Source organism: Gouania willdenowi, chromosome 3 (assembly GCF_900634775.1).
Source record: "Gouania willdenowi chromosome 3, fGouWil2.1, whole genome shotgun sequence".
NCBI classification, from domain to species: Eukaryota; Metazoa; Chordata; class Actinopteri; order Blenniiformes; family Gobiesocidae; genus Gouania; species Gouania willdenowi.
This window is the reverse complement of record NC_041046.1, coordinates 3,537,365-3,557,557: the sequence shown is the minus strand read 5'-3', so window position 1 is coordinate 3,557,557 and position 20,193 is coordinate 3,537,365. Positions and strand designations below refer to the sequence as shown.

The 20,193-nt window shown below is 37.9% G+C and overlaps 1 protein-coding gene across 1 annotated transcript; it reads right to left on the bottom strand.

Annotated features, from left to right (window-relative positions):
- Nucleotides 1-8,404: 8,404 nt before the first annotated feature.
- On the bottom strand, nucleotides 8,405-16,489 carry LOC114461328 (CMP-N-acetylneuraminate-beta-galactosamide-alpha-2,3-sialyltransferase 1-like). Its single transcript, XM_028443336.1, has 7 exons — nucleotides 16,373-16,489; nucleotides 15,007-15,283; nucleotides 14,418-14,614; nucleotides 12,371-12,541; nucleotides 12,008-12,041; nucleotides 9,032-9,151; nucleotides 8,405-8,902 (listed from the first exon to the last, which is right to left on the bottom strand). The coding sequence occupies exons 2-7, from the start codon at nucleotides 15,250-15,252 to the stop codon at nucleotides 8,735-8,737; spliced, it is 936 nt and encodes a 311-aa protein (XP_028299137.1). The 5' UTR covers nucleotides 15,253-15,283; nucleotides 16,373-16,489; the 3' UTR covers nucleotides 8,405-8,734.
- Nucleotides 16,490-20,193: the final 3,704 nt, after the last annotated feature.

Here is a 20,193-nt window from a genome sequence, read left to right as displayed (position 1 = left end):
ACAGTGGACCTCTTGCCTCTCAACAAGTTCTGCCAGCGTGAGATTTTTGCCACTGAGTCCCCTTTCCATTTCACACGCCGTATCCCCAAAGACCAGGAACGGTTACCATAGTGTGCCCCTGTGCAATTGCGATCGTCACCTGACTATCTTTATCACGCCCTTCAGACACAGGGGCTATACCAGGGCACCTCAAGGTTTCCTTTCATTGAGGAATGGCTACAACCGCTGTTTTGATGCCATCCTTTCAGACTATGAGTGCAAGGAAAGCTCTGTTGATGACACTATCCACCATGATGCTGACCTGGAACAGCGCTGGTGGAGAACCATTGGCTTACTCACACGTGTCGGTAAATCGGGCATTGTGTTGAACCCAGACAAACTCCAATTTCCTGAGAGGACTGTTGATTTTGCTGGTTTCAGAGTCTCGGATGCCACTATAGAGACGTTTCCCAAGTACTTGGACACTATACGAGATTTCCCCACCTCTGACTCCACAACGGACATCAGGAGCTGGTTTGGGCTTGTGAACCAGGCGGCCAACAATGCCCAGATGCGCAACACAATGGCGCCCTTTAAGCCATTTCTCAGCCCAAGTTGTAAGTTCTCATGGTCCCCCGAGCTGGAGGAGGCAATCCAGAATTCCAGACAGGCCATTGTCGAGGCCATCCGCAAGGGTGTCAAGATCTACGACATGCAAAAACGCACCTGCCTTCGCCTTGACTAGTCCAGGCGTGGCATTGGTTACTTCCTGCTCCAAAAACACTACCGTTGCTGGTAACACTTTATAACAACCATCATCGATAAAGGGTAAATAATGGTTAATAGATAGTTATTTAACATTTAGTTAATAGTTATTTACTGATAACAAACATATAAATAATAGCTAATAATGTTTTTTAATGATTTGTAATGCTATAATTAATGTGATATTAAACAGTTTATCGATGCACACATTATAACAATTTATACACTTTATGAAGTGTCTGTTAATGATTAACAAAGGATGAGTAAACTTTGGTTATGGTTTATAAAACACACACACAGATATGAAAGCAGTCAGTCAGATTTCCTGAGACCTGATTCCAACACTCACTGTGAAAATAATAATAACTAGAATATTTGCATTTCCTGAAGGAAATGCAAGTGAGGATGCAGTACGCTGCATGAGAGAATAGAGAAGATCTATCCATCAATTTTTTGACCTGTTTGCTCTTTTTCATGGTCACGGGGGTCTGCTGGCTGTCTGCTGGGAGACCCCCGTCTGCTGGGAGCTGGTGTCCGCTGGTGCCTATTTCCAGCTCTCATTGGGTGCTAGGCAGGGGTGCACCCTGGCATACACGACATACACACGCACAGGCATCCACTCACTCACTCGTACTGGGCAATCTAGAAACTCCAAAATGCTGAATGGAGACAGGCTGAAGGCATGTTGAATAATGTTAAAAAAAAAATAATTGGAAAAACAATGAATTATTTTAAAACATGCTTGAACATTTGCATGGATATATGCAGAAGTAATGTTGAAAAATGTTAAAAGAAAAGCAAGAAGTTGACAGAGAAGAAAAACATTTTAAGGGATTTAAAGGATGTTTCAAAAGATCAAGACAAACTGAGGTTTGAAAAGAGAACCTGCAAACTCCTCACAAGAGGAGGATTGGTGATGAAGAGGAGGAGTGATGATGAAGAGCAGAATATTAATATTAGCAATGCGGTTGAAAAAGTTGAAAAGAGTTGGTTTTAGTTGAAAAAAATTGAAGAAAGTTGAAAAAAGTTGAAAGAAGTTGGAATGGGTTGAAAAATTTGAACATTAGCATTGCGCTAGCATTAGCATTGCTCCAACATTAGCATTGTGCTAACATTAGCATTGCGCTAGCATTAGCATTGTGCTAGCATTAGCATTGTGCTAGCATTAGCATTGTGTGAGCATTAGCATTGCGCTAACATTGGCATTGTGCTAGCATTAGCATTGCACTAGCATTAGAATTGCGCTAGCATTGCGCAAACATTAGCATTGCGCTAACATTAGCATTGCGTTAGCATTAGCATTGCGCTAGCATTAGCATTGTGCTAGCATTAGCATTAGCATTGTGCTAGCATTAGCATTGTGCTAGCATTAGCATTGTGTTAGCATTAGCATTGCGCTAACATTGGCATTGTGCTAGCATTAGCATTGCACTAGCATTAGAATTGCGCTAGCATTGCGCAAACATTAGCATTGCGCTAACATTAGCATTGCGTTAGCATTAGCATTGCGCTAGCATTAGCATTGTGCTAGCATTAACATTAGCATTGCGCTAGCATTAACATTGCGCTAACATTGACATTGTGCTAGCAATAGCATTGCTCTAACATTAGCAGTGCGCTAACATTAGCATTGTGCTAGCATTAGCATTGCGCTAGCATTAGCATTGCGCTAGCATTAGCATTGTGCTAGCATTAGCAATAGCATTGCGTTAGTATTGCGCTAGCATTAGCATTGCGCTAGTATTAGCATTGCGCTAGTATTAGCATTATGCTAGCATTAGCATTGTGCTAGCATTAACATTACGCTAGCATTAGCATTGCGCCGGCATTAACATTGTGCTAGCATTAGCATTGTGCTAGCATTAGCATTGCGCTAACATTGGCATTGTGCTAGTATTAACATTGCGCTAAAATTAGAATTGCGCTAGCATTGCGCTAACATTGGCATTGTGCTAGCATTAGCATTGCGCTAGCATTAGCATTGCGCTAATGATAGCATTGCGCTAGCATTAGCATTGCGCTAACATTAGCATTGTGCTAGCATTAGCATTGCGTTAGCATTAGCATTGTGCTAGCATTAGCATTGCGCTAACATTGGCATTGTGCTAGCATTAGCATTGCGCTAGCATTAGAATTACATTAGCATTGCGCTAACATTAGCATTGCGCTAACGATAGCATTGCGCTAGCATTAGCATTGCTCTAACATTTGCATTGCGCTAGCATTAGCATTGCGTTAGCATTAGCATTGCGCTAGCATTAGCATTGCGCTAGCATTAGCATTGCGTTAGTATTGCGCTAGCATTAGCATTGCGCTAGCATTAGCATTGCGCTAGCATTAGTATTGCGCTAGCATTAGCATTGCGCTACCATTAGCATTGCGCTAGCATTGGCATTGCGTTAGCATTAGCATTGCGCTAGCATTAGCATTGCGCTGGCATTAGCATTGTGCTAGCATTAGTATTGTGCTAGCTTTAACATTGTCCTAGCATTAACATTAACCTAGCATTAGCATTAGCCTAGTATTAGCAATAGCCTAGCATTAGCAATGGCTTAGCATTAGCAATAGCCTAGCATTAGCAATAGCCTTGTATTACCATTACCCTAGCATTAGCATTACACTACCATTAACATTAGCCCAGTAAACATTAAAACCAGTAAACCTTGAAAAACCAGTACCACCAGTTAGAAGTCCAGTTCATACAGTAGTATGAGTACAAACCCCAGTATGAAGGGAAAAAGCAGTGTAACCAGTTAGAAGTCCAGTTTAGACAGCAGTATGTGTCAAAATCCCAGTTTGATGGGGAAAACCAGTTAAACCAGTTAGAAGTCCAGTTCACACAGTAGTGTGTTTAAAAATCCCTGTATGACCTGAAAGTGAACAAACAGCTGAACATGTCAAAGTTTGAAATGTTGAAATCCGTTGGAAAATGGCTGAGCTGTGAAAGAACTAAGTTCTGAGTCTGAATGAGAACATGCAAACCCCACACTAAAGGTGAATTTGTGATGAAGAGGATGGGTGATGATGAAGAGGTGAATTTTTGACACAATTCAAAGTTTGAATGGTGGAAATCGGTTGAAAAATGGCCAAAACAGTTAAAGTTTAAAGTTGTAGGTGAGAAATGAGAACCTGCAAACTCCACACTGAAGGTGAATTTGTGATGAAGAGGAGGAGTGATGACGAAGAGCAGAATATTTGAAACATGGGAAAGTTTGAATGGTGGAAATCGCTTAAAGAATGACCGAGCAGTTACAGATATTAGTTTGAGATGTAAAATGAGAACCTGCAAACTCCTCACAAGAGGAGGATTGGTGATGAAGAGGAGGAGTGATGATGAAGAGCAGAATATAATATTAGCAATGCGGTTGAAAAAGTTGAAAGAAGTTGGATTTGTTTGAAAAAAAATTGAAGAAAGTTGAAAGAAGTTGAAATGGGTTGAAAAATTTGAAAAAAGTTGAAATTGGTTATAAAATTTCAAATTGGTTATAAAATTTCAAAATGGTTATAAAATTTCAAATTGGTTAAAAAAAGTTGAAAGAAGTTGAAAAAAGTTGAAAGAAGTTGAAACTGGTTGAAAAAGTTAAAATGAGTTGAAACAGGTTGAAAAAGTTGTGATGGGTTGTAGTAGCTGAACATGTCAAAGGTTTAGCAAAATGGCCGCCGAAGGAGTGCCAAGTATACCATAGTTTCCAATGTTAGTGGATTAGAGCCAAAAATTTGACCGGAAATAATAAAAAAAGTTGAAAAGTTTTAAAAAAATCAGAACATAGCATAATGTCCAGAAAATAGTTGAACAGTTTGAGACAAAAATCGTTGAAATTGGTTGAAAAATGAAGGAGTAGTTAGAGTAAGACGGAAGAAGAATAATAATAATAACTATAACTAGAATATTTGCATTTCCTGAAGGAAATGCAAGTGAGGATGCAGTACGCTGCATGAGAGAATAGAGAAGATCTATCCATCAATTTTTTGACCTGTTTGCTCTTTTTCATGGTCACGGGGGTCTGCTGGCTGTCTGCTGGGAGACCCCCGTCTGCTGGGAGCTGGTGTCCGCTGGTGCCTATTTCCAGCTCTCATTGGGTGCTAGGCAGGGGTGCACCCTGGCATACACGACATACACACGCACAGGCATCCACTCACTCACTCGTACTGGGCAATCTAGAAACTCCAAAATGCTGAATGGAGACAGGCTGAAGGCATGTTGAATAATGTTAAAAAAAAATAATTGGAAAAACAATGAATTATTTTAAAACATGCTTGAACATTTGCATGGATATATGCAGAAGTAATGTTGAAAAATGTTAAAAGAAAAGCAAGAAGTTGACAGAGAAGAAAAACATTTTAAGGGATTTAAAGGATGTTTCAAAAGATCAAGACAAACTGAGGTTTGAAAAGAGAACCTGCAAACTCCTCACAAGAGGAGGATTGGTGATGAAGAGGAGGAGTGATGATGAAGAGCAGAATATTAATATTAGCAATGCGGTTGAAAAAGTTGAAAAGAGTTGGTTTTAGTTGAAAAAAATTGAAGAAAGTTGAAAAAAGTTGAAAGAAGTTGGAATGGGTTGAAAAATTTGAACATTAGCATTGCGCTAGCATTAGCATTGCTCCAACATTAGCATTGTGCTAACATTAGCATTGCGCTAGCATTAGCATTGTGCTAGCATTAGCATTGTGCTAGCATTAGCATTGTGTGAGCATTAGCATTGCGCTAACATTGGCATTGTGCTAGCATTAGCATTGCACTAGCATTAGAATTGCGCTAGCATTGCGCAAACATTAGCATTGCGCTAACATTAGCATTGCGTTAGCATTAGCATTGCGCTAGCATTAGCATTGTGCTAGCATTAACATTAGCATTGTGCTAGCATTAGCATTGTGCTAGCATTAGCATTGTGTTAGCATTAGCATTGCGCTAACATTGGCATTGTGCTAGCATTAGCATTGCACTAGCATTAGAATTGCGCTAGCATTGCGCAAACATTAGCATTACGCTAACATTAGCATTGCGTTAGCATTAGCATTGCGCTAGCATTAGCATTGTGCTAGCATTAACATTAGCATTGCGCTAGCATTAACATTGCGCTAACATTGACATTGTGCTAGCAATAGCATTGCTCTAACATTAGCAGTGCGCTAAAATTAGCATTGTGCTAGCATTAGCATTGCGCTAGCATTAGCATTGCGCTAGCATTAGCATTGTGCTAGCATTAGCAATAGCATTGCGTTAGTATTGCGCTAGCATTAGCATTGCGCTAGTATTAGCATTGCGCTAGTATTAGCATTATGCTAGCATTAGCATTGTGCTAGCATTAACATTACGCTAGCATTAGCATTGCGCCGGCATTAACATTGTGCTAGCATTAGCATTGTGCTAGCATTAGCATTGCGCTAACATTGGCATTGTGCTAGTATTAACATTGCGCTAAAATTAGAATTGCGCTAGCATTGCGCTAACATTGGCATTGTGCTAGCATTAGCATTGCGCTAGCATTAGCATTGCGCTAATGATAGCATTGCGCTAGCATTAGCATTGCGCTAACATTAGCATTGTGCTAGCATTAGCATTGCGTTAGCATTAGCATTGTGCTAGCATTAGCATTGCGCTAACATTGGCATTGTGCTAGCATTAGCATTGCGCTAGCATTAGAATTACATTAGCATTGCGCTAACATTAGCATTGCGCTAACGATAGCATTGCGCTAGCATTAGCATTGCTCTAACATTTGCATTGCGCTAGCATTAGCATTGCGTTAGCATTAGCATTGCGCTAGCATTAGCATTGCGCTAGCATTAGCATTGCGTTAGTATTGCGCTAGCATTAGCATTGCGCTAGCATTAGCATTGCGCTAGCATTAGTATTGCGCTAGCATTAGCATTGCGCTACTATTAGCATTGCGCTAGCATTGGCATTGCGTTAGCATTAGCATTGCGCTAGCATTAGCATTGCGCTGGCATTAGCATTGTGCTAGCATTAGTATTGTGCTAGCTTTAACATTGTCCTAGCATTAACATTAACCTAGCATTAGCATTAGCCTAGTATTAGCAATAGCCTAGCATTAGCAATGGCTTAGCATTAGCAATAGCCTAGCATTAGCAATAGCCTTGTATTACCATTACCCTAGCATTAGCATTACACTACCATTAACATTAGCCCAGTAAACATTAAAACCAGTAAACCTTGAAAAACCAGTACCACCAGTTAGAAGTCCAGTTCATACAGTAGTATGAGTACAAACCCCAGTATGAAGGGAAAAAGCAGTGTAACCAGTTAGAAGTCCAGTTTAGACAGCAGTATGTGTCAAAATCCCAGTTTGATGGGGAAAACCAGTTAAACCAGTTAGAAGTCCAGTTCACACAGTAGTGTGTTTAAAAATCCCTGTATGACCTGAAAGTGAACAAACAGCTGAACATGTCAAAGTTTGAAATGTTGAAATCCGTTGGAAAATGGCTGAGCTGTGAAAGAACTAAGTTCTGAGTCTGAATGAGAACATGCAAACCCCACACTAAAGGTGAATTTGTGATGAAGAGGATGGGTGATGATGAAGAGGTGAATTTTTGACACAATTCAAAGTTTGAATGGTGGAAATCGGTTGAAAAATGGCCAAAACAGTTAAAGTTTAAAGTTGTAGGTGAGAAATGAGAACCTGCAAACTCCACACTGAAGGTGAATTTGTGATGAAGAGGAGGAGTGATGACGAAGAGCAGAATATTTGAAACATGGGAAAGTTTGAATGGTGGAAATCGCTTAAAGAATGACCGAGCAGTTACAGATATTAGTTTGAGATGTGAAATGAGAACCTGCAAACTCCTCACAAGAGGAGGATTGGTGATGAAGAGGAGGAGTGATGATGAAGAGCAGAATATTAATATTAGCAATGCGGTTGAAAAAGTTGAAAGAAGTTGGATTTGTTTGAAAAAAAATTGAAGAAAGTTGAAAGAAGTTGAAATGGGTTGAAAAATTTGAAAAAAGTTGAAATTGGTTATAAAATTTCAAAATGGTTATAAAATTTCAAATTGGTTAAAAAAAGTTGAAAGAAGTTGAAAAAAGTTGAAAGAAGTTGAAACTGGTTGAAAAAGTTAAAATGAGTTGAAACAGGTTGAAAAAGTTGTGATGGGTTGTAGTAGCTGAACATGTCAAAGGTTTAGCAAAATGGCCGCCGAAGGAGTGCCAAGTATACCATAGTTTCCAATGTTAGTGGATTAGAGCCAAAAATTTGACCGGAAATAATAAAAAAAGTTGAAAAGTTTTAAAAAAATCAGAACATAGCATAATGTCCAGAAAATAGTTGAACAGTTTGAGACAAAAATCGTTGAAATTGGTTGAAAAATGAAGGAGTAGTTAGAGTAAGACGGAAGAAGAATAATAATAATAACTATAATAAAGTATAGGGAAAACAATAGTGAGGATGCCTACTGCATCCTCACTAATAATAATAATAATAATAATAATAATAATAATAATAATAATAATAATAATCATATGTTCATCAGCATAATTAATGGACCTTTATTAACAAGTTATGATGACGTTAACCAGCATCGTAGTACAGCAGAATAAATCCCAGAAGTTATCGTGATAAGAGGAAATCCATCTGTATGATAAGCAGGTATAGATGATTTTATGAGAAAGAAAATGTAGGAAATGACCAAGTGTTTACTATTTGTCCTCCAGTGAAAAACACTTTTTTATTCTTTGTCCAAAACAAACCTAAAGGGTTAAAAAAGAGATTAGATGACATAAATATCTTAGTATGAAATTTAGATATAAAATGTACTTAAATAAAAACACAGCCCAATACTTATAATAGAAGATTAAACAATAGCCCGTTGATCAGTCCTCACTCATAAATGATATGTTAATTTACAATGAACCATTCTAGCTATGAATAACTCTATAACTAACTCTACACATCATATCACAGTGAATTCTGTTTCACTCAGACTTTACAGAGCTAGCAATCATCATATTTATTATCATTAAACTAAAACATCACAGCTTTTGAAAAAACTGTATTTTCTTTTTCTTGCTTAATTTTTGTAATGTATTATATTCAAAATCTCCAGGGTGGGCTCCAGTTTTTATCTTTTTGTTCCTGAGGCGTTCAAAGTAGTGGCTCCAGTTTCCATCTTTATCAGCTCCAAAGCCAAAAACATCAACCTGGAGGAATAAAGAATGATGCATTGAATTCATATTTATTTCATCTTTACATATTCTAAATCAAACACTACTACGTGTTTTGCCTGGTGTGCACTTGTTTCCTGACTGTAGTTGTGTGTTAGTACTAACCTTATCACACATGTACAAGCTGACAGCGAAGGTTAAAAAGCCTGTGGATGGCCAATATCCTTTTCTCCTAAGCCAGTTTTCATAAACATATTTCATGAATTCAGGATTCAGGATCATCACCTGTCAGGGATTCAAATAAAGTCTATATTATTACTGAATATAGTTCAATCTTCTACATTAAAAACAAGATCAACTACAGCTGGGCCCGCGGAACATCTCCACACCAAATAGCACGTACCATGTTCCCCAGAATTCAGGCAAATGACTCAATTCCACCGAGTAACAAAAGTGTCTCTTTGAGGCTCTTAGAATATCCATGTCAAATTACATTATCTATCAGAGGAGTCGTCATTTGAGAAATGGGGCCACAGTGGCACATACGGAGTAATGAGCTTCATTCATATATTGGTATGTGTCAATGATTCGTTACCACTAACTGTTGCAATCTTTGACTCACAAATAAAGGACTAAACGACTTTAATGGAATTTGCCGATAAAAGGACCCCTCTGGCCCCTAATCAAACTGTACAAGGCATAATTGTAATCTACGTTGAATTACATTTGAAACGATATTTCACACAACTATGTTCCCATAAATTTGGAAATTACCAGAAATGGGGGGTGTGCCTCTTACCCCATTTTAAAAAAAGGGCTCTGGGCATTTCATCATATTAATTCATAGAGTATTCATACCAAACTGCATTCTGATCTAAAGAGAGGAGGAGTCATTTGAAAAATGCCGGGGCCCCTGTGACACGTACGGGGTAATGGGCCCCATTCATATATTGATTTTTGCCAATGTTTCGGGACCACCAACCGTCGTAATATTTGACTCACAAATTTATGAGAAATCACTTTTTTGGGGGGGTGGGGGGGTACCACCTAAAGAACATCTCCAGAGTGAAAGGTTTAATGACTCAGAAAGATCAGGAGAAACTGGTCCATGCTTTTATCTCCAGCAGACTGGACTATTGTAATGGTCTTCATCAAACATCTACAGCTGGTTCAGAACGCTGCAGCTCAGGTCTGAACCAGAACACATTACACTGGCTCCCAGTCAGCCTCAGAGGAGACTGTAAAGTTCTGCTGCTGGTTATAAATGTGTGAATGGTTTGGTCCAGAATACATCAGTGAGATGTTAGTCAGGTATGAACCCAGCAGGTCTCTGAGATCTATGGACACAGGTCAGATAGTGGAGCCCAGAGCTCACAGTAACCATGGTGATGCTGTGTTTAGTTGTTATGCTGCAAAGAAGTGGAACAAACTGCAGCAGAGCTGAAGTCAGCATCACATGTGAACATTTTTAAATCAAAGTTAAAAACTTTTTTTCTCTACTGTATATGATTGAGAGAGATTTATGGTCATGTTGATGATGTCATGTGTTTGTTGATGATTTTAAATGTTTTTTGTTTTTTTTATTTGTTTAATTTTGGGGGGGGGATTTTTTTAAGCTGTTGAATTTTTCTGTTGCACTTTTTGATCATGTGATCATGCGTTGCCTGTAAAAGAGTAAATTCTGTTCTTAACATTGTGAATAACTGCATCACCTGGTCTTACTGTGGGAGACACCAATGGTTGGTCAAACTGTGACCCAATAATAATGTTTATGATATTGGGTAATTAATGCATGTGGGAAATTTAGCCATTTACTATTAATTAACTTCCTTCCTTAAAACTGAAAATACATCTTTAAAAGTAAGGTGGGAATATTCTTCTACAAGGGAAGAAAGACATATAGTAATGTACTTTTTTCAATTATCTAATGTAATTAAATTATTGTTATGGATTAACCAACTTATTTCGTTACTAAACGTTTTGTACCTATTTTAAACTTTGCACATTTAGGCTCAACATCATCAGCAACAGCACATTTTTATTTGGGTTTTTACTTTTGTTTTCTTGCAAAGACACTCCTGCTCTGCCCGAATGGCCCCTCCCTCTCTGCTCTGAATGGCCCCTCCCTCTCTGTGTATTCACAGATTTCTCATTATTATTCATCTCTGGATCCTCAATGAGCTGCTGTGCAGTAAACATGAGGCGATGAATACGAGTGTATCCTTATATAGACATATTATTACTGATGGTTTAAACACATGGAGACTGTGATCTTCTCAATAAAAAGTACGGGACACATAAAACACGTAATAAGACAATGATTCAATCGCCATTGAATCGATTTAAAATCATAATTAAACATTTTCCCCTTGGGGATTTCTCAGTGTGTGTGTGGGGGACGGTGGCTGCCTTTCAGCCTGTGGTATCTGGGGTATCTGGGGGGCTGCTCGGTCATGGGGGGTAGCCTGGGGCTCCCTGGCCCCCACTGTTGCTGGTAGCGGTTCTTACACATACACTGGTCTATGATACACTGACATGTCTTAGACTGTGGATAAAACTTTAGACACGTTGATCCTAAATACCTGTTTTATTTATTACCACTCACTCCTTCCCTCTGACCACACCCACCACCATTATACCTAAGCTACACACTGGTCACCTGACTGGTTTGATTACACAACACAATAAACACAATATACACAACTACAACTACACATCTCACTCTCACTTTACAATAATCAACTCTTCCCACCCTTTACATTTCCTACCATGACTACCCAGGTGTCTCTTTTTACATCCTCCCTAAAATAAAGTATTTCTTACCCGTCCTTACCGAGGGCTAGTGATGGTCACAATTATGCAATAAAATGAAATCATTTATTTAATTGGAATAAGAAAACATGCATTACTGTCCATAAAGGGTTGCACTTCTTGCACTTCTTACAGTGTTTACCTTTGACAGAATGTGCAAACACAAAAAAGGTGTTTTCTCTTTGATGTTCTGTTTGTATGTCATAAAACTAAAGCCATTTAAAATGTAAATAAATAAACCTAGAGCAGTGTTACTTGACTTTCTTTGAACAAATAAATCATCATAACGTTTAGTAGCACTTATTAAAAACAATAATATAAAATACTCACCAAGTCTTTGTCAGCAAACCTTTGGGGGGTTTTTCTGTTGAAGGAAGAATTTTTTTTTGAATTAAAAAAGAAACAGTTTTTCTTCTTGACAACATTATATCCTTAAATTATTTCATTGGATAATTCCTATACCTTTAATGCTAACAATTCATAACATTGAAAGAACAATAATAAAGATCCTGAGAGCTCCAACAATTTAAAACAACTATAGTGTTTTTTTATACTCAGATGAATAATCTGTGAAATGACACAATTACACATGAAACAGGTATATTTTCATTTTGAGTTTAGTTTGGAAGGTTTTTTTAGTTACTAGGCATGTGTTTTTTTTAAAAAAACAAAGAAACAATATGTTTGACTTACATTGGGTCAAACTTTTTGAAGAGCCAGTAAAAATCATTTTGCTTGAATGGAAAAAACAAGAAATGAGTCGTATTGTGTTCCAGTTTGATGACACTCTCTGGATACATGACATGATGTGTTGTTTTAGTCCCAACATCTGCTTCATAGTTTTTGGTCCGACCTCGGTTCATTCTACAGAACACACAAACATTAATGTAGTGGTTCATATATACCATCAACATACAATGTATTCACAGACATCAATATTTCCAGGATTTGGCGTCAGAGGAATGTAACTGTAATCCCACATCATAACACACTGTTTCCTTTCCAACAAAGTTTAACAAATTTTCATTGGTTTTCAACTATGTTTATATTATATGATAAATTACAGAATGGCACTGATGACCTGCCACATGTTTAGACTACCGCTATCAGCAACACTCATAAGCAGAGAGAATGGTGGCAGATGGACAGTGACACACATTGACTGGTAAACACCTGAATCTACAGACCAGTCTGTCTGCTACTGACAATAAACCATGTGTTTACACCACAAGTGTTTCCCCCTTTTTACTGTGTCTGATTGTTTTCTTTCTCTTTATGAACTTTTATCATTGACCTGGCCTGACTGTCTATGCACTGGTTCTCCAACTGTTTAGGCTCTAGTCCCCTTTCTCTTATTTATCAATCCAAGTTCCCCCTTTGTCCGACGACAACATTTTGCTGAGAAAACTATTATAAAAAAATATAGAGCATAATGATGGAATGAACGAGTGATAAAACACATTTTATAGAATCTCATGTTGTAAATAAGTGGAAAGTAATAGTATTTAATGCAGTGGTTAATAAACCTTTTTTGGATAAGATAAGAAATCTTTTATTCGTCCCACAAAGGGGACATTTGTAGAGTCTCAGCAGCAGATAAACAGGAAAATATACATATACTGTACATGGGCCTGTACACAGTACAGATAGAAGGAGGGAAAAACATGTTACAAGAAAAAAAAAATAAAATTAATAAAAAGAATGAAACAGAATATATACATGTACAAATATGAAAAAAAAAAAAAAAACTATGAAAACAGAATATACACATATACACACTAGAATTCCTGATTGTTGTCAGTGGATTGGGGCCAATGTTCACGTTGTACACTTGTGACAGGATCGTATTCCCATTTTTTTTATTTTCAAGAATGTTTCAGAACATTTTTTTTTGTACAATAAGTTTCTGATCACGTTTGAGCTGAGACATATATACAGTATATATATATATATATATATATATATATATATATATATATATATATATTTCTGTATATATTTACTGCACTTCAGTTGAACTACATTTATATTTCACAAAGTGAAAATATAGAAATACATTTGTTTAAGATTGTGTGTTGTTTTAATTTAAAAAGAGAATAGTTAAAAAAAAAAAAATTAAAAAATCAATTAAAAATTTTCAGAAATTGCAGGCGACTCCATTCACACTCTAGGCGACCCCACATGGGGTCTTGACTCCAAAGTTAAAAAACACTGATTTATTGGCTGCTGAATAGATTTATGCCTGGGGTGGAACATTTAACCCCCTGTAGTGTCATCGCGTACCCCCATTTGAGAACCATCGCTTTAAAATTAGGGGCCCTTGCTGGCCACGGCCCCACCAGATGTCGCTGTTGCACAGAGGAGTGTGCCACAAAACGTAATGTTAGCAAACTGAACTTTGTTGGCCAAATAAAACGTTAAAAGTTTAATTTTCTTCTCTAGACTTGTTTGTAATGTTGTTCTTCACAGAGAGAGATAACCTTTGACCCTCTAAGTCAACCACTGCTGCACATGCTCAACACACACTTCATCTTGTCCAGTGGGGTCTCACAACGCTTTCCTATTGGTCCATTTGGTGAGAGGCGGTACTAGGCGTCACTAGCTTGTCATGTACAGTGTGTTTGGATTTCATCAGATTTCCTTGTGTGGCCCATCAGATCTTCCATACCAAAATCATTGCTACATGACAAGAACATAATATGCTAACATGTGACAGAATGTGTGTGTGCTTAATAATCACCTGATGACGTAATCATGGGAATCAATCAAAGGTCCAAACCGTGATCCATTCAAATGACCAGAATTCCCAACCACAGCACATGTAATACAGCGCTCAGGGCCAGGCTCGATCACTTTTGGAAAAGCTGGAAATGTCTGAAATACTTCATCTAGTATTGAGTTGTAGACGGTGTAGTTGCATTTAGTACCCTGTATGCCCTGACACAGAGGAAGAAGAACAACATTATTATGGCTGATGCAATGACTGGATTTCTTTTTTTTTTCTTTTAAACTGTCCTTGTGCTAAAAATAACAATGTGTTACATTCAATTATGCTGTCAATTAATGACATGGTCAACTCTGTACATTTTTTCATCAAAAATATTTCACTTTTATAAAATACTGCATATTTAGTGTTTTTGCTGCTGAAAAAAAAAATTGAGCTTCTCATGATGAAAAGTCCATAAAAAGGATTTGAAAATTATAATACATTTTATCTCTGGATAGGTCTAATAAATAAATACGAACCGTTTGTGTACACAAAGTGTACACGTGTATGTAAATTTAAAGGTGATAATCAAACAATATGACTGAATGGTTTCGACATTCACCTTCCACCATTTGAAGCCCTCCTCTGAAGGCCTGTATGTAGTCGATAAAAAGGGTTTAGGAGCTTCGTTTATCAGCTCCGTAAAACACGACTCGCCTTTCGTCAAACATTTGTCACAGGCACAAAGGCGTGGTTGCTGATCTCTGTGGAAAGACAAGGACACGATCCAGGGCCGTAAAAAGAATCCAGCTGTTGGGATGCATATCAGCACAAGAAGGAGAAACCGGAGTTTCATCCGACGTCGCATCCTGGAGGCTCAACGGACCAATAAACTTAATCTGTTATGTACAAGAACAAGATAAACTCATCAGTAGGTTTATGAGAGAATCAAATATTACACAACAGGGTTGGGCTCAATTATATTTGTAATCGTGTAATTGATCATTAACCACAGCTATGGTGTAATCATAACTGTAATTTAAAAAATATGTTGCTGTCATAATTGTAATTAAATTGTAATTGAGTATAAATAACTGCATTTTGTAATTGTAATTGCTGTGAAAGTTCCATAAAAATTGTCAATTCTACTCAAATGTTACAGTTCTATGTAGTTCTACACATACAGTACGTAGTTACCAATTTTTAGAATATGTTTCATATCAAGCTTTCCCACATTTTACCATTTAAAGAAAAACATTTAATCGAGGGGTAGGAAATAATTTACATGATAATATTTGTTTTTTGTGTATTTTACAGCTGATTTAGGACCTGTTAGCATTAGAGATGCTAACAGAAGAGGAAGGTTAACTTTTATTAAAGGCTCAGTAATTGTGATTAATTGTAATTGAACTTTAGTAATTGTAAAGGTAATTGTAATTAACTTTCTGAGGACAAAAATTAATTGTAATTTAATCGTAATTGGATAAAATACTGTAATACTATAACTGACCCCAACCCTGTTACCACGTTACCGTACTTAAGAGTAACAGAAAACAGCAAAATATCACGCTGAGATTTTTTAATTCATTGACTTCTAAAGAAAACGGAAATTCATCTTTTTCCATGAAAAAAAAAAAAACACTAAACATGTTCCTAAAAACTTTTTTTTTTTTTTTTTTTTCACATTTTGTTTTGTAAAACAAATCGATTTTTGCATTTTCATTTCTAAACAAAAAGAAAAAACCAACGGATACATTTACAAAGTTAGATGAACATTGTTAATATATATTACACAAAGGTCACAATCCTGTATAAAATATGCTTTGTTTCATAGAAAATCTAAACAATGTAATTTATAGGAGAATTAAACCTCTTTGTGCTATATTCAACTCATATCATTTGTTCTTATCATATCATCACAATATATTTGTTATTTAAAAGTTCAATAAGATGAAGTTTATCCAGAAGAAGAGGAGAGAGTGTCATACCTGCAGAAGATCAGATAGTAATCATGTAGAGGAGGAAATAAAGCAGCAGTCATAGAGGCATCTGTGTGTGTGGGTGGGTGTGTTTTTATTAAGCCAACACCTCCTGAACAATGACACATTTCTAGTGTGTACAGTAGTTTTAATACATTATTTAAGTCAGTAAACATTAAGACAGAGACACCATTGTTAGCATTTGGGCTTTAAACACTGCTGAGACAGTTGGAGTTATACTAATACTGCATATATTTATATATATATAATATATATAAATCAGCTGAAAGTGAGGACATTGATGCAAAACCACAACGATGTGGAATTATTTCTGACAAAAATGACCAAATTGTCAGTGTTTAAAGAAGTCCATAAAGCATAGTGATGGCAGGTGCTGGTGACGTGCTGACGTGGTGACGTATCGATCATTTCCTGTTTACCCTCTACCGCTGCTTGCAGCGCTCTACTACTGTGTTCTGCTAACTCTAATCAAACTTGTTGTCATTGATATTTTAGCCTTGAAAACACTTGTTTTAATTTTTTACCGTACAGTTAAACGTACGAAGGTTAAGTAAAAAGCAATCTCGCCTCTTATAGGCAGTACAATCTCCTTTAAACTTCCTTTTGTCCCTAGCTTAGCTTAGCTTAAATTTAGCACCTATGGCTTCTCTCTCCTCCCCTCCGCTCTCCTGCCCGGTGTGTCAGATGTTTAGTTACTCCTCGTCCTCCTTTAGGGACAATGGTAGTTGCATAAAGTGTAGCGTACTGTTAGATATGGAGGCGAGGATCAACAAACTGGAGAAGCGGTTCCGCACCCCTGATACCAAAACCGAAGCTAGCAAGCAGGACCTAGCCGGTGCGGACTGTGCTAGCTCTAGCTTAGCTTCCCCCCCGGCCAGCAATGAGTGGGTTACTGTCCGTGGTAAGCATAGTCGAAGGTCAAAAAGCCGCTCGGGACACCACCATGTTCACGTCTCAAACAGGTTCTCCCCCCTCCGTGAGGACAACACACTCACCGGGGAACAAACTCTGATAATTGGCGACTCCATAGTGAAAAACGTGAAGCTAGCGAAGTCAGCGGGCATAGTGAGGTGCATCCCAGGGGCCAGAGCGGGCGACATAGAATCAAATCTAAAGTTGCTGTCAAAGAGTAATCGTAAGTTTGATAGGATAGTCCTCCATGTCGGCACTAATGACTCCTGACGTCGTCAGTCGGAAGCAACCAAAGTGAACATTGAATCAGTTTGTGCTTATGCTAAAACAATGTCGGACTCCGTAATTTTCTCTGGTCCCTTACCAAATCTGACCAGTGATGACATGTATAGCCTATAGCATGTCATCATTTAACCGCTGGCTATCGAGGTGGTGTCCAGAAAACGAGGTGGGCTTCATTGATAATTGGAGATCCTTCTGGGGAAAACCGAACCTGATAGGAAGAGATGGAATCCACCCTACTTTGGAGGGAGCATCTCTACTATCAGAAAACATGGCACAGTCACTGTTATGACATCTCATGAATGAGACCATGTTACAGAGGCGGAGTCCTCCACGCCCCTCTGCGCTTGCCTTAGGACAGTTTCCCTCCCATTGCTATTATGATAGCTGTGTTCATCGCCATGACAACTGTTGTGATGGTGATGAATATTATTTTATGGAGACGGTGTCAGTCCCCCGGCCCATATTTCACAATGATTTTAACATAAAATCAAATAAAAGAGCTATCAATTATAAAAATCTGAAAAAAAATAAAATCTCAAATCTAGAAACACCAAAACATAAAAGCATTAGATGTGCTCTATTAAATATTAGATCACTGAGATCCAAATCTCTACTAGTAAATGACCTTATCTCAGAAAATAACTTTGATTTATTCTGTTTAACTGAAACATGGCTGTATCAAGATGAATATGTTAGTTTAAATGAAGCCACTCCTCCCAGTCATTTAAATACTCATATGCCACGAGACATAGGCCGTGGAGGTGGTGTAGCAGCTATTTATCATTCCTCTCTCCTAATCTATCCTAAACCAAAGGCCAGTTACACTTCCTTTGAAAGCCTGGTTCTAAATTTATCTCATACTGAATCAAAAACCTGCCAGCCAGTCTTATTTGTGATAATTTACCGTCCTCCAGGCCCTTATTCTGAATTTCTATCAGAATTCTCTGAGTTTATATCAAACTTAGTCCTCAGTTCTGATTAAATACTGATAGTAGGAGATTTTAATATCCATGTGGACAAAGATAGTGATAGCCTGAGCTCAGCCTTTATGTCCCTAATAGACTCAGTTGGCTTTTTTCAAACTATTAATGAAGCTACTCATCGTTTAAATCATACTCTTGATCTTGTTCTAACATATGGCCTTGATATTAATGAACTAAAAGTCTACCCTGAAAATCCTCTGCTATCAGATCACTTTTTAATATCTTTTAACATTATCCTAGAGGATCTCGCACTGTGCAATAAAATAGTTACGAGTAGAAATCTGTCCAACAGTGCTGTGGCTAAATTTAAAGAGGCCATTCCTGCTGCCTTAAACTCAGTGCACCATCCAATAAATAACTATGACATTAATTATAACCCCTCTCAACTGGATCTGCTTGTCGATAGCTCTGCTAGTCTACTAAAATCCACCTTGGACTCAATTGCCCCATTGAGGGAAAAAACTATTAAACGTCAGAGGAAAGCTCCGTGGTTTAGCTCTGAAACTCACACACTCAAACAAACAACCCGTAAATTAGAGAGAATGTGGCGCTCCAATAAAACAGAGGAGTCACGAATACTCTGGCAAGAAAGCCATAGTAAATACATGACAGCCTTACGACATAGTCCATCTACATACTACTCCTCACTAATTGAAGAAAATAAAAATAATCCGAGGTACCTTTTCAGCACTGTAGCCAGGCTAACACAAAGTCAGAGCTCTATTGAGCCCATGATTCCTCTAGCCCTCAGCTGTGAGGACTTTATGACATTTTTTAACGATAAAATTCACAAGATTAGAGATAAAATTAGCCACTCCCTGCCTTCACCTGGGCCTGCTGTACCATTAAATGTAAATAGGCCTAACCTAAACTGTTTCACACATATAGGACTTCAGGAACTTAACTCTATTATTTCATCCTCCAAACCATCGACCTGCCTTTCAGATCCGATCCCAACTAAGCTGTTTAAAGAAGTTGTTCCCCTAGTCTGCCCATCTTTGTTGGAGACAATAAATATATCCCTATCAATAGGCTACGTGCCACAGTCCTTTAAAGTAGCTGTAATCAAACCCCTTCTCAAAAAACCTACTCTTGATTCCAGCACTTTAGCAAACTACAGGCCTATATCTAATCTTCCTTTTATTTCAAAGATTCTTGAGAAAGTTGTGGCGGCTCAGCTCTGTGACTTCCTTCAAAACAACAGCCTGTTTGAGGACTTCCAGTCAGGCTTTAGAGCTCAACACAGCACAGAGACTGCTTTAGTTAAAGTAACTAATGATCTACTCTGGGCTTCAGATGAAGGACGACTCTCAGTGCTGGTTTTATTAGATCTTAGTGCAGCTTTTGACACTATAGATCACTATATTCTACTAGAGAGATTAGAGAAATTACTTGGAATCACAGGGACTGCACTACACTAAAGTAAGCTACGGGGTTCCTCAGGGCTCTGTGCTAGGTCCAATCCTCTTCTGTATCTATATGATCCCCCTTGGTAATGTTATGAGAAAATACTCTGTTAACTTTCACTGCTATGCTGATGATACCCAACTGTATGTATCAATGAAGCCAGGTGAGACAAATCAGCTATCTAAACTTGAGGTCTGTCTAAAGGACATTAGGGCCTGGATG